We start from the raw sequence: 14,741 nt of genomic DNA on the forward strand, positions 1-14,741 counted from the left end.
ACTAGGTTGAATTCAGAAATCCTAGTTCTCATCCTGCTTCCGCCCTGCAGTCGCCCAAGTGACTCTGAACCAGTAGTTTTACCTCTTAGGGCTTCACTTTGCCATCTTTCTGATTTTAGCTTTAAGAATTTGAAATAGTCTTTCAATAATTTCCAGCTGGATAGCCACTGTTACTATCCACTGCTAACTTGACCGTAACTTCATTGGAGCTTGTCTGTGAGGTTTATGCAAGAGGTGCAAAGGACTGCGCCACACAGCTCATGGCTCAGTGGCATCCTCTATCCATTCAGGGGTCCTCTTAGACCACGATGCGCAGCCTTGGTGGCACACCACAATCACCTGAGGAGCTTTAAAAATTCTTGTTGCTGAGGCTCCACCTCTCTTGGAGGGTGGACCCAGGCATCAGGCACTTTTAGACACAATCATCTACTTATTGGCCCTTCGCATACTATTGCCATTTGACACATGGCACTGAATGTGAGTATACCATTTTGATAGTAGGTAGTGTTGCTGTGTATGTTTAACCACTGCAGACAGAGCAAGGCCAGGCATTAGAGCTGAACGCAAACCATCTCTGAGCCCATTGGCCATCCTATATTTCTTTCATCCAGGAAAGAGATTTTAGATCTCCATTGTCTGTTATTACCAACACTAGAGGCCCAATGCACAAAGATTCGTGCAAGAATAGGCCTTCCTTCCCCTGGCTGCCGGTACAGCCTTCACTCTGGCCAGAGCCACCTTTCCACCTTCGCTCCGGCCCAGAGCTGCCTTCCACCTTCACGCACTGTGGAGGCCTGGAGCAGCCGGGGCGGCGCTGAACACCTGCGTTGTTGCCATGGCAACAATGCAATCTTTGTCACATCAATTTGCATATTCCCTCCTTATTGGCTGTGGGCGCCACCATGTTTGTCATGAAGTGATTCTTCACTCTGGCCGGAGCCACCTTTCCACCTTCACTCCGGCCCAGAGCTGCCTTCCACCTCCACGCACTGTGGAGGCCTGGAGCAACCCGGGCGGGGCTGAACGCCTGCGTTGTCGCCATGGCAACAATGCAAGCGTCCCCGCCCAGCCGCCTCCATCTTTGTCACGTCAATTTGCATATTCCCTCCTTATTGGCTGTGGGCGCCACCATGTTTGTCATGAAGTGATGGTCAATTTGCATAGTCTGTCTTTATTAGATAGGATTGCTGCTTAATTCAATTCATGCACTCAACCACTATTTATTAAATGCCTGCTATGTGCCATGCACTGTGTCCTGGAGACTCTGTGGAGAACAGAAATTAACCAGGTGATGGCACTAGCATGTGCAAAGTCCCTGTGGCAGAAAGGATCTTGGCCAATCAGAAGAGGTGAGAGGATGTTTATGTGGCTGCAGCAGAGAGCGTGCCAGCTGCATGCAGTGTGAGGAGGAGGAGCTGTGGCTGCAGAGAGCATGGGAGGAAGTCACCCTCTGTACATTGTCTCCAAACGTGGTGACTTTCAGCAATATACTGACTGACTGTTTTTAAGATGACATTCCTAGCCAAAGCAGTCTGAGAGCGTGGCCGTGAGTCATATGGAGGAGGTGACCCAAGAATGGCACAGTTGTATCTGGTTCCCTCCCAGACAAAACCGCAGGCCCTGCCCAGGGTTATGCTCCTGATAGCCGGAGCTTGTATGTACTGAGAGCCAGGGTTGTGCCAGGCACTGCTGTCTGCACTAGATTGCCTCTTTGAGTCTACATTACCAGCCTATGAGATATAAACTATCACTACTCCTTTTTATGGAGAGACACAGAATTGAATAACTTGCCCTCAGTTCCATGGCTACTAAGTGATAAAACTAGACATTGAACCCTAGCAGTCTCTCTCTCTCTCTGGATGGCCAGTCGGTCACGGTGCTGTACTGATGCTGGAACGTGGTGGTGGCTCTGCTTATGGCTCGTGTTGAGATGTTTTCTCTTTATTCAGAGAAAATGGAAGCCAGGATGCGGGTTCAAGCAGGTGTAACATGGCCAGATGGCATTTCCCTCAATTTGCAGATAATGGACAGTTGACAAAGACACCTTCGCTCCTATACAGCAGTCATAGGACAGTCCACACGAGCGGAAAACAGAGGAAACGACATTGACATTTCAGGGGAACTTCAGGTATAATATAATTACTGCTTTTGAGGCTGGTTGAATGAATTCACTTGCCTATGAGCTGTCAGAAAATTGTCCTGCCTGGGGGAGCACTTAGAACCTTCTTGGAAATAGGACTCAAGTGTTTAACTAGATTCTTGTGAAGCCTGGGTGCAAACTCACATGTCCTATACTCTGTGGTGAGAAACGAGTGCCCTAGAAAGTACGCGGAAAATTACATGGAAATTGTGGTCTGATGCACACAGCAGCCTGTGTATAACCCAGGGAAGCAACTCAATTGCCAAGAGCCTTGGGTTGATCTGGAATCGTTGTCGTTGCCACCATCACTATCAACGCCATGTTGTAATGGTCTGTGATTACCTGGTATTTGGTACGTGAACCCATATAAAAAAGAGGCACATGATCCTCTTTTAATAGATATCCTGAAAGAGTCCATAGCCACCTCAACATTCGTTGAGTACCTGTTCTAATACTAAGCAGTATCTCATTTAATCCTCGGAATAGCCCTGCCACGGGAAGTGAAAACCCATTCTTAGAGATAAGGAAACGGAGACCAAGACAGGCCAAGTAACATGCCCAGAATCTCACAGTAGCCTGGGAGAAAGGCTTAGGGGTTTGATCCAAAATCTGCTTGGCTTCAAACCTAGTGTTCTTGGCTGCTCCCTATAAAAACGTGTCAATGAGAGTTCATGTCCATTGTCCGTGATGCATTGACAAGAGTAAAGAGAGGATCCTGTTTTCTGCAGACTCCGGCATGGAAGTCTGATTCTCAGTTGGCGGCTAAAATTTAGATGTTGGCTGAAGAAGCAACATTATGTACAGTCTTCGGTCCTTCCCTTTTCATTGAAATAAGGATTCAGCTGCGGCTGTTTCTCCTGACCCGCCTCTGAAGCCTGCCAGGCACTCACCGCGCGCCAGGCCGGCAGCGCCGACTGAGGCTGATTTCTTTTTGTTCCCAGCTGCAGAACCAGGAGCTGCTGAGGGCGATGATGAAGAAGGCTGAGCTGGAAATCAGCGGCCGAGTGATTGAAATGATGAAGAGGCTGGAGGACCCTGTGCAGCGCCAGCGCGTCCTGGTGGAGCAAGAGAGACAGAGGTACCTGCAGGAAGAGGAGAAGATCGTCAAGAAGTTATGGTGAGTGCCCGTCGCTTGCTGCGTGTTTAGCTGTTTAACCGGAGAAGGAAACCTGACTTTGCCCTTCCTAGATGGCGTTCTCCCCCTCTCCCTTTATTGAGCACCTACTATGTACAAGCTAGAGCTCTGTGGTTCTGGGCTGTCCATGGACTCTTGGTGCCCCACCCCACCCCCACCACCACCACCCATCCAGGCCCAAGGAATTCAGCAATCCTCAGGTACCTGAGCTGGTCTTTCTAAGGGTGGGAACATCACTCTCTTCTGTAGGGCTCAGCCACACAGAATTAAAAGGAGCAAATGGCAAAACCCAATGATGAATGGGAAGTCTGCATTTAATCTCAATAAATCAAAACTAATTGTCAAAATAACAGCGCACTGAAATTGTCTTCCTATTATCCAACTGTAGTTAAAGTCACAAAGGAAGAATTTAAATGTAAAGTATGTCTGATGCAGAGGAGGGATGCTTCCTTGAAAGCTCCCAGTCTTCTGTGAGGTTCTGATTGAAAGCATCTATCAAGTCCCCCCATTGAAGTGAGCAGTTTTATTACTCCCCGGTCACTAGAGCAGGCACATCTTTTATATTAATGCATGTCTTGTTATGCAATGGAGATTTATCACAGAAATATTTCACCTTTTAATATAATGCATAGTAATTTCTGCGGTTCTTCTAGAGTTGGCAATTCTCTTGCTTCTTGGAAAGCTTAAACCTTCCAAATTGGAATTGTAAGGGAGCAACTTCCAGATTCTTTGTATGACCAGAACCCCCAGAAGTCTCCGTGATGGAAAGCACTGTGCTTGGTCTCCTATTGGATATTTGGGCTGCAGCTTACCTCACCTCAGATGCCAACCCAATGGGTCTGATTGAAATTAGAATGTCACTCTCAGTCGCAGTCTGAGAAAAAAAACTGTTTCTGTTATTATTTTTCAAAGAAATCAAATTTGACCACTGTTCATCGCCATCTCAAAATGTTTTATTTAGTTCAAACATTTATAACTAGTTAATCTCTCACCGTGAAGCAGTGAGGCTGTTATTCGTTTAAAATGATTTTGTGACAGCCCAACTGCTTAAAACTAGGTCTCAGGATTTTTCTTGAAAACTTCTTTTAAGATATATATAGCCTTTTAGTATTTTATACATTTTCCAAATAAATTATGAAAAGTAAATTTCCTCCTTTCAAATTTTGTATTTATTGGTTAGCTGAGATAATTCTTGCTTCTTGACTAAAATAAGGCATCTTTAATCTCAATATTACCCTGAGACTAGTAGGCCAGCATAGGAATGATATGCAGGGGAGTGGAACCAACATATCATGAGAGAACTTCACCTGTGGCTTTGTGGGACGGCCATACCTGAATAGGTTGTGCACAGCCACTAGAGGAAATTCAGTCTGCCAAAACAGGACATAGCAGTATGTGTATAGCACAAAACAGGTGGTTTACCAGTGCCAGGTTAACCTATACAAAGGCTTCGAACCCCAGGAACCAGGGACACTTAACCTGAAATTATTCTTCATGTGCCTCCAGGCCAAGCACAGTACCATGTGCATAGTAGGGCTTCACAAAGGTGTGTTAAACTGAACTGAAATGGTCTTGAGGACTGGTGAGATTTCATCAGTGGAGAGGGGACCCCCCCCCGCCAAGTAGAGGAACCCTACAAACCAGTAATTCTTAGGACCAGGAAGGCACAAGACATCCTTGGAAAACGAGAGTAGCCCAGTTGGGTGGAGAATGGATACAAGATACTAATCATGTCTCGTGTTTGGGTCGTGCTATTTCTGTTTGCGTGGTACCTCCCCATATCTAGACCATGCTCACGCCCAGCATGCCTGCTGGACGTCTGTTTGTTCTGTGTTTACCGAGATTGGAAGATCACGTAACTGGATTTCTAGCTTTTCATGAAAGTTCCTGGGTCCAGCTCCTGGTTCAGGATTTCTCGGGATGGAGCTTAGGACACTGCATTTTACAAAGATACGGGGGAGATTTTGAATCATCTTCCCATTTGGGAGTTTCTGCCTGGCCTGATGAGGTCACCGAAGATTTTTTGATAAAGAAAGTAACAGATTCCACGCTGTATTTCAGGTGGATCCCTCTGGCCATCGCATGCAGGGCTGATTGAGGGAGAGAGAAATTGTCTAAGACAGCAGTCACAAACTGGTGGTCTGAGGACCCCTGGTGGTCCATGAGTTCCAAAAGGTTGGTGACCACTGGTCTAAGAAATCATATTGGAACTGACTTTAACAGTCTAGACAAAAGTCAGTAAGAGCTGAATTAAGCAGTAGAAATAGGAATGAGAAAATAAATCAAATGCAAAAGGGACTGATTGGATGAATCAGAGTGGTTACAATAGACAGCTGGAAATTTCAACTCTGGAACCTAAGGAAAACAGTTATACCTGCCTCTCCCCCTTTCCTGCCCTCCCCAACTCTCCTCCTTTCCCTGACCCTCCTCCTCCCAACTTTTCTCCTTACATGTGTGCATGTGCACACACACACACACACTCACACACACATACCCGCACACATCAATACACACACACACACACACACACACACACACACACACACACACGAAAATAAGTTCCCTGGGGGATCATGTTAAGGCAAGTTGTTGGTGAGCCATTCAAATGGCAGAAAAATAAAATTTGGGCCTGGCAACTATGGAGAGAAATTGGATCAAGAGAATTTCTCTTTGGTGGGTTTCTATGTGGAAATAATAATTGGGCTTCTGATAACAGTCAAATGAAATATATTTCAACAAATTAATACTTCCTTTTAACCAAGGCAGAATGAAAAGCACCACCAACAAATAGAATGGATTTACCTATAAACCACAGCATCTGTCAACACCTGGCATTCTTTTGAGCAGAGTTTCCATCCCAAAAGTCATATTAATTACTATAATATTAAAAAATTATTTTCAGCATTCATTTTAGCTCCATGGTCTCCTTTTACATTTTGGGTGAACCAGTTTTATCTGCATGCTTTATCTATGATAGAAGTATATGAAGAGAAGTGATATTGTTGTGTACAACAATTTCAGTACACATTTCTCTATGTTCCATGATCAACACAGGAAAAACTGGCATGTAAGGCTCCACTGTGTTGGACCCTTACAAGTGTTTATAAGCAGCTGATACAAGGTTATAAAATCCAAGAGTCACATTGTATGGAAGAGATTCAAATAGAATTTTAGGCTGACTGCTCAGATGACAGCTCTTTAGAGTATTAATTGCAACCTGGCCAGCTGCAGGATTGTTAATGGAACCATGACAACATTTGGGTCTTAGCTCTTCCATCAAAGCTTAGGAGGACTGACAGTGTGTCCAATCTACACATTCAAATAATTCTGTTTGGTTATGAAGTGAAAAAGGACTTTTCCTCACATATTATAACTCTTTTTTAAAAAATATATTTTATTGATTTTTTTACAGAGAGGAAGGTAGAGGGATAGAGAGTTGGAAACATCAGATGAGAGAAAAACATCGATCAGCTGCCTCCTGCACAATCCCCACTGGGAATGTGCCCGCAACCAAGGTACATGCCCTTGACTGGAATTGAACCTGGGACCCTTTAGTCCCCAGGCCAACGCTCTAGCCACTGAGCCAAACCGGTTAGGGCTAGGACTCCTATGAGAGATGGCACACATTCTCTCCACGTCAGGGTGCAGGAGATGTGGGAACATCCCAGTGGATTCACATGAATGGGTATCTGTCCATCGTTTGTGAATGTGGACAGTGAGAAGATGGCTTTGCATTTTGGTCCTGAAGTTGCATCATCTTACCTGAAGGGATCATAGGCACTTTTGGTCCATTTTCCATAACAGAATGAAAGACATCAGCAAAATCTTCCCCCCACTTCTCGGAAGTGGATGAATTTGCTGCTTGCCCCATGGTCCTTATTGAACATATGTGCCATCCTGCCTGAATCGCTCTCACAACTGTCATGCCATCCATAACTTCATCCTCTTGTCCACCTGGTGCGAGGGTCTTAGCGGGCCATCTTTCTGCAAATACTGCCTTTTCCCCTCCTGCTGCTGCCTGCTCCACAGGCTCAGGACTCCACCAAGTAACAGCTGTTCACTTACTGCCACCCAGTGGCTCTTCATCTCAAAGTTCTTTCCCCTTTTCTTTACGAGGGGTGGTGGTTAGATTTACAGGCAAACTGAAATGATACAAACGTGGCTTAGGAGGGGGTTATTAATGTTCCCAGGTGACAGGATGTTTGTTTTTGTTTGTTTGTTTTGGAAGTGAAAGGCCATAACTTAATTCTTTTGGAGCAGGCAGTATCCTAAGGTGTGTGTGCGCATATGAGGGTGCGTGAGTGTGTGTGTGAGTGTGTGTGTGTGTGTGTGTGTGTGTGTGTGTGAATCAGGTCTGGATCATTTAGCCTTGAAAGGAAAGTCAGTCCTTATTGATGACAGGTCTGGATCATTTCTTCTCTTTGTAGCCTTGAAAGGAAAGTCAGTCCTTATTGATGGGACAATCAGTATAAACCAGAGGTTGGATCAGGGCAAGTTTGCTCCCCTCCCCCAAGGACATTTAATGCCTGGAGACATTCTTGTTTGTCACAAAGTGGGGGAAATGCTACTGGCACCGAGTGCACAGAGACAGGAGGGCTGCCAAACACCCTCAAATTCCCAGGACAGGCCCCACTACAGAGCATTATCTGGTCCAAAAGGTCAAGTCCCAAGGTTGAAAAGCCTGATCTGGGCTCCTCATTTTACTCCACTACAGCATTCTCTCTCTCTCTCTCTCTCTCTCTCTCTCTCTCTCTCTCTCTCTCTCTCTCTCCCTCTCTCTCTCTCTCTCTCTCTATATCTGGTTTTTCTGTTATTGAATTCCAAGTTTTTTTCAAGCTCATGGATATCTCTCCTGCTCTCCCCCCTCCTCTCTCTCTCTCTCTCTCTCTCTCTCTCTCTCTCTCTCTCTCCCTCTCTCTCTTTCTCTCTCTATTGTCACAAAGTGCACACAACCCCCCTTAATTGGCATCAGCACCACTGAAGATGAAGAGCCAGCTGCCATCTTCCCTGCGGCCGCCTGGGCCACTCCACAAACAGGCCTTGGGTAAACTTGCCTGCACCTGCGCTAACATGTGCCCCACCATCCGGGTGGAAGGCGAGGTGGGCGGGGACACTGCACAGTGGGAGCCCAGGTGAGCCCCGTGCCCCTGCGCCGGTGCTTGTCGACCCTCGGTGTTCACGCTCTGTGGTCTGCTCGCCCCCCAGTGAGCTGGAGGACCTGGTTGAAGACCTGAAGAAGGACTCTGCATCGGCCAGCCGAGTGGTCACCTTAAAAGACGTGGAAGATGGGGCGTTCCTCCTGCGACAAGTGGGAGAAGCGGTAGCTTCCCTGAAAGGTGAGCTTACTCGGGGTTATGTCCCACAGGGAGGGCTCCGTTCACTCACTCACTCACTCACGCATGGCAGGGTCCGCCAGACACCTCCAGGTGTCAGGCACGTGGGACCCCGCCCTGAACAAGAGCCAGGCCTTCCTGTCTTCTTGAAGCTTATACAGTAATGGGTGCTGACAGATTTAGGACTAAATGATAATACAGTTCCTCACTGGACTCTTACAACACACCAGCACCTGTGCCAAATTCAGTAAACAACCCCAAGGGACAGCTGGCCTCATCCCAAGTTCGCAGCCAGGAAAGGAGGCCCAGGGGAGCTCTGCCCCTGGCCATGGCCATCTGTCAGCCACTTCTTCTCCCTGAAGATGTGTGAGCGGCGCTGTGGCTGGTGAACCCCACATGCTGCACCCTATCCAGGGTCGGGTACAGGGTGGGGGGTTGCTGTTCTGACTTTTTCTCCCACAACTCACGCGCTGCTCTTGGCCACAGGAGAATTCCCGACCTTACAAAACAAGATGCGAGCCATCCTGCGCATAGAGGTGGAGGCCGTGCGGTTCCTGAAGGAGGAGCCGCACCGGCTGGACAGTCTCCTGCAGAGAGTGCGGAGCATGACCGACACCCTGACCCTGCTGCGGAGGTGACCGCACTGGGCGTGCAGAGGGCGGGGCGGGGTGGGGGTGCTGGGAGGGTTGGGGGTCTATGGTTTGGACTCCCAGGCTTCCTCTGTGCTCCTGGGACCTGGGATGTAGCCCATCTTACTTCCTGTGCCCTGAGGAGAAGCCGCGGTCCCTTCCCACCTGGAACTTCCATTGTGCGCACGGCTTGAGGTCCTGATCCTTCAGCAGGTTCCTGCTGCATCCGGCGCGAGCTCGGGCTTGCAATTCACTAGTCAACAGTTTAAGAAAATCATTTGAAGGTGGTTCCTTCCAATAACATTTTGAAGTCGAAGAATGGATCAAAATGTGATATTAGCCTCCTTCACTTCAGGGGCATAGATGACTTCAGTTAAAAGAAAATGAGTAGAAATAAAGCCTTTTTTGAGTTTCCTACTGAAAGGGTATCTGAGAGGTATTGATCCCATCTGGAAAAGAGAAACAAACCCCCTTTCGTGGCACAGCCAGTCACCCTTGCCTGCCCGTGAAAGAGGGTCACAGAAGAAGAAAAACTAAACTAAATCACTGAATCACCCAGGACTTTCATTGAGAAGAAAATTCCTGAACTCTGTACTCACATAGAAAGTGCTGACATATATGCAGGATTGTGTTGCCAGAAGCACCTCTATAAATGCCGTCTCATGTACTCTGTCTTGGGTGGCAATTAGATCTCTTTCTTCTCAGCACACTCATAACAATAGCTCATGTCAGTGAGCACTTCCTATGTTCCAGGCACTGAACTAAGCCTTTGTAAATATTAGCTCACTCTGTCCTAACTTGCAACCCTATGTGGCAGGCATTCTCGTTCCCATTGTCTAGAGAGAATCTGAGCTTCAAGGAAGTTCACTAGAAGTGAGAGGTGAGGCCAGGATAGGAACTGATAGGTTGACTCCAGTGAGCAGAGTTGGTTCTGATCTCACACCCAGGCAGTCAGCAATGTTTGGACAGTCTGCCTGTCCAGCCTGGTACTGGGTGTCAAGAATCCTATATAATAAAAGGCTAATATGCAAATCAACCAAACGGCGGAATGAATGGTCACTATGATGCGCACTGACTACCAGGGGGCAGACGCTCAATGCAGGAGCTGCCCCTTGGTGGTCAGTGCACTCCCACAGTGGGAGCACCGCTCAGCCAGAAGCCCAGAAGCTGGGATCACAGGCCTAAGCCATCAGTCAGATATCCCCTGAGGGCTCCCAGACTGTGAGAGGGTGCAGGCTGGGCTGAGAGACTCTCTCCCCCCTCCCCACCCCCTGTGCATGAATTTTGTGCACCAGGCCTGTAGTATAAGAATAAAGACAAACAGGAACCCTGCCCTTATATAACTTTCTCTCTCACATGGGAAGTAGACACAACTACCAAAACTAAACCAGTTTCCAACAGTGGCTGTCCCTGAGTGTTCTGTTTTTAATAGAACTAGGAAATTGCAGAGACAGTACCCTTCAGCTCTTAGACCAGATTTGAGAGCCGGTCACAGACAGAAGGAACAAATAAGACAGCTTCTGGGGAGAATTTTAGCCATTAACTGTAAACGTGATCATATTTATAAGATAAATAAATGTACAGTTGACTTTCAGATGAATTATTATTAACCATAGGAACAATGACCTCAAGAAAAGGCCTCCTTTGAGATGCCAACATGATAAGCATCACCTGCATAAGTTCCCGAAGGAATTCTGAAATCCAGCAGTGGCCCCCTGCAGAGACCACATCTGACTGAGTACAGGAACAAATTGTACCTGAGACACATCTTCTCATAGGTCCACTCATTTTAAGTTCCTGGAGTGAACTTTTTCTTCCAGGAGGATAAAAATCTGGTAAAAGAATTCTTCAGTAAGCTCTTCCCTAAATGTGGTAACCCATCCGCAAAGCCCAGAACAAGCCACCCTTGTTAAGTGGAAACAGATAACGGGCTGGCGGACAGTGCTGCCCCTTCTCCCTTCCCGCCCCTGAAAAACAATTAAAACAAAGTATTAGAGCCAGCACAGAGGGACGGAGCTCAGTGCTTGCCTCATCTCCAGGGAATCAAGTTCTAAAAATGATGTGATGTGTGTTTTGAATGTTACAGGACTTTTTGTCCCATGAATGCTCAGTGGTCAGAATGACAAGCCCAGGTAACTAACTTTTAAAATAGAAAGCTTAGCTGCCATCCGGCTGCCCATCACAAGCCTTTGCACTATTAATTGGTATTGGTAGCTCATGTATGTAAAGTGCTGTATCCGGTACTGGGGAGACACAATGAGGAAGACAGGACGTGCCTGTGTCCTGATGCCATGGCAGGGAGATAGCGCAGGTGACAAGAGCAACTCAGCAGCTGGGAAGATGCTGACATGTTTTGATATGTATTGAATTTGAAGTGCTGGAAGGAAAACCAAATACAACTGCCCACTAGGCACTTAGGAATGTGGACTGAGGTTCAAGAGAGAGAGACAGAGGGGTGTCCCTGCCTAATGGGGAGGGGAGGTGGGAGGAGGGAGGGGAGAGAGATTTAGAATCAGAAGTTGCCTTCGTGAAGATGATGATTTGAAGTAGAAGAGGTGGCTATGGTAGAGTGAGAGAAGGGAAAGGAGGGAAGAGGTCCTCGGGCATCCTCGGGGCTGCAGGGCCAGGGTAAGGAAACTAAGCAGCAAAAGGAACAGAGACGTGAGTAGCAGGAGAGACTCATAGAATATAGTGTCTTTTTTTTTAAATCAAAAAGAGCATTTTAGTAAGAAGAAAAAGAGACTAAAAATTACAGGTCAGGTACAAGTCTCACATTGTCTCACATATATAATTTTACACTGAGCTGAACAACCACCCTAGGGAAGACAACAGCTGTCAGCATCATCGTCACGATCACATTCTGTGGAAAAGTATCTGAGACTCAAAAAGGTGACGTCCCTGGCATTATAGCAGTAGAACGTGGCAGAACTGATGTTCAGACCCAAGTCTGTCTGACCCCAACGCCATGTCTTTCTCGCTGCACCATGGGAGTCGGTGGACAAAGAGCATCACATGGCCCCAAAAGCAGAAGAGGATGAGAACTAACCCAGCTGCTCAATTTGGTGTCATGGTGACCTTGCAGAAAGCTTGGTCAAGTCCCAGTGGGGAAGCAAGCTCACACCAGGAGGAGTGAGCATTAGAACATAGACTGCCCTCCTGAGCCATTTGAAGTTCAAGGAGCAGATTCTGGGGTGTCAGGAAGGTTTGGGGATTAGAACTGCATCTGTGAGGGCTCTCCAGGCTGGGATCAGCTGGAGGAGACCTTGTTAGAATCATTTGACCACTTCATGCTGCCACCTCCCCCGAAAGCAGTGATGGAATTGTGTGTCAGGGCACAACAGTGCTAGTGGACAGAGAAAAGCAGGCCACCTCCTGAGGACATGACTGAGAAAGCAGCTGCCAGAGGTAAGTAGGAGGAAATTCACTGCTGGGAAGTAGCTATGGAAACCCTCAACCCTGAGCTGCTACTCTGAGTTTTAGAATGTTTTAATTTTGCAAGAAAAGCTTGCTTGGCTTTCGGATGGCACTGTATTCACATGCACCATAATATTAAAATAAAAGTCACCTATTTCATAGCTAATGCTGCTGTGCATGCTTCCTCCTAGACATGTCACCGATGGGCTCTTAAAAGGGACAGATGCAGCCGAGGCCGCGCAGTATGTGGCCATGGAGAAGGCCACTGCCGCAGAAGTCTTGGCGTCCCAGCCCCTCCACGGCGCAGCAGTCCCTCGAGACGTGAAGTCGGAAGTGGTGCCCTTGATGGTTCACCATGCACAGAGCTCTCCTGTGGTCACTCAGCCCTCCCAGCTCTCCTCCACCCCACCCAACCCTGCCCAGCATCCAACCAGCCCTCCGGCAGTCACACAGGAAGTGACCTCAGCTCCCCAGTCATCACAGGCAACTCAGTCTCCACAGGCACCCATGAATGGCTCCTCCATGCAGAGTTTGTTCATTGAAGAAATCCACAGTGTGAGTGCCAGGAACAGGGCGGTGTCTATTGAGGTAGAGTTCTACTTCCATTTTTTGTAGCCCCATAGAGGAGTGTAACTCATGGTTCTTTCCCTGGAAGAATTTACAGCCTGGCTGTAGAGATAGTACATATATGTATCCGAGTCATATTTTTTTATGAAAATGTGTTTATGTATATTAGAGGCCTGGTGCACAAAATTCATGCAGGGGGGGTGCCCTCAGCCCAGCCTGCACCCTCTCCAATCTGGGACCCCTCGGAGGATGTCCAACTGCCGTTTTAAGCCCAATCCTGGGTCACTCGGACATCCCTCTCACAATCCTGGACCGCTAGCTCCTAATTGCTCACCTGCCTGCCTGCCTGGTTGCCCCCAACTGCCCCCCTCTGCTGACCTGATCGCCCCTAACTGCCCCCCTGCCATCCTGGTTGCCCCCAACTGCCTCCTCCCCCGCTGGCCTGGCCACCCCTCACAGTTCCCCCACCGGCCTGGTTGCCCCACACAGCCTGCTGTTAAGTCATTTGGTCGTCCTCCACTAACCCCCCTGCCAGCCTGGTCGCCCCATGCAGCCTGCGTGTTCAGTCGTTTGGTCATCCTTCACTAACCTCCCTGCCAGCCTGGTTGTAGGCAGCCATGTTGTGAGGGCATGATGGTCAATTTGCATATTACCTCTTTATTACATAGGATATGATGTCCTAAGAAATGTATGCACATTTTGAATGATTATAAAGTCAGTGTTTATTAACATATAGTTCATTTTCAATGTTTAAAAGAATCTACAGAAATGAGTAATTTTTTGTCAATGCCTGTTTTCAATCTGATGATCATTCTTGCCCAAGCACTGCTGATGACACAAAGCAATAGAACTACAAACATCAAGAATCATTTCATGTGGTATTTGTGTGCCCTCAAGTTATCAACTGTTGCTGACTTTGTACCATAAACAGGTCATCTAAGTAATCTCACCCCTGCCCCCTTTTTCAAAGTAAGAAAATGTGGTCCAGTAGCCATATAGCAAGTCTTTGACAGAAGTGGAACCAAGACATGGGATTCTTAGCTCCTAGTGAGTGTTTTGGTGTTTATTTCTGTTTGTTTGAACCTCTCTAAATGAAAGCTCAATTTAGAAAACAAAAACTTGGTTATGGATACTTACCCAGGGTAGCGTGTCTGTGTCCCATTTTATTTACTGTTGGTGGAAGTATTTGGTAAGTGTTCAGTCATCATTTAGTGAATGAATTTGATTTCTGAGCTTGCTGCAATATGAATGAGTGTCACGCGCGTAAATGCAGCCCATTTCGCTATAGGAGAGGCAGCAGAGAGCAGGCGTGTCCTATTTGCCAGGTGTCTTTCAGCACATAACCCGGAGCGTTATTTTGCCAGCACTTTAGCTGTTACACCTCCTCCCACCCAACAGGAACTCTCTAAACAATTAATGAGCTTTTCCCTCTGTTTTTAACAAGTTTCTTCACCTGCTCTTTTCCTTCAGAAAGCAGAAAGGAAATGGGAAGAGAAAAGACAAAATCTGGACCACTATAATGG

The 14,741-nt window shown here is 47.2% G+C and overlaps 1 protein-coding gene across 1 annotated transcript in view; it reads left to right on the forward strand.

Annotated features, from left to right (window-relative positions):
- Nucleotides 1-14,741, forward strand: part of KIAA1217 (KIAA1217 ortholog) — a 331,386-nt gene that overhangs the window by 298,915 nt on the left and 17,730 nt on the right. Inside the window, exons 11-15 of the mRNA XM_006773828.2 lie at nt 3,082-3,257; nt 8,481-8,611; nt 9,095-9,242; nt 12,843-13,239; nt 14,689-14,739. Of these exons, the coding sequence (XP_006773891.1) occupies nt 3,082-3,257; nt 8,481-8,611; nt 9,095-9,242; nt 12,843-13,239; nt 14,689-14,739 (903 nt within the window). The remainder of the gene's footprint in view (nt 1-3,081; nt 3,258-8,480; nt 8,612-9,094; nt 9,243-12,842; nt 13,240-14,688; nt 14,740-14,741) is intronic.

This window comes from Myotis davidii, unplaced genomic scaffold (assembly GCF_000327345.1).
Source record: "Myotis davidii unplaced genomic scaffold, ASM32734v1 scaffold86, whole genome shotgun sequence".
In the NCBI taxonomy this organism is placed as follows: domain Eukaryota; kingdom Metazoa; phylum Chordata; class Mammalia; order Chiroptera; family Vespertilionidae; genus Myotis; species Myotis davidii.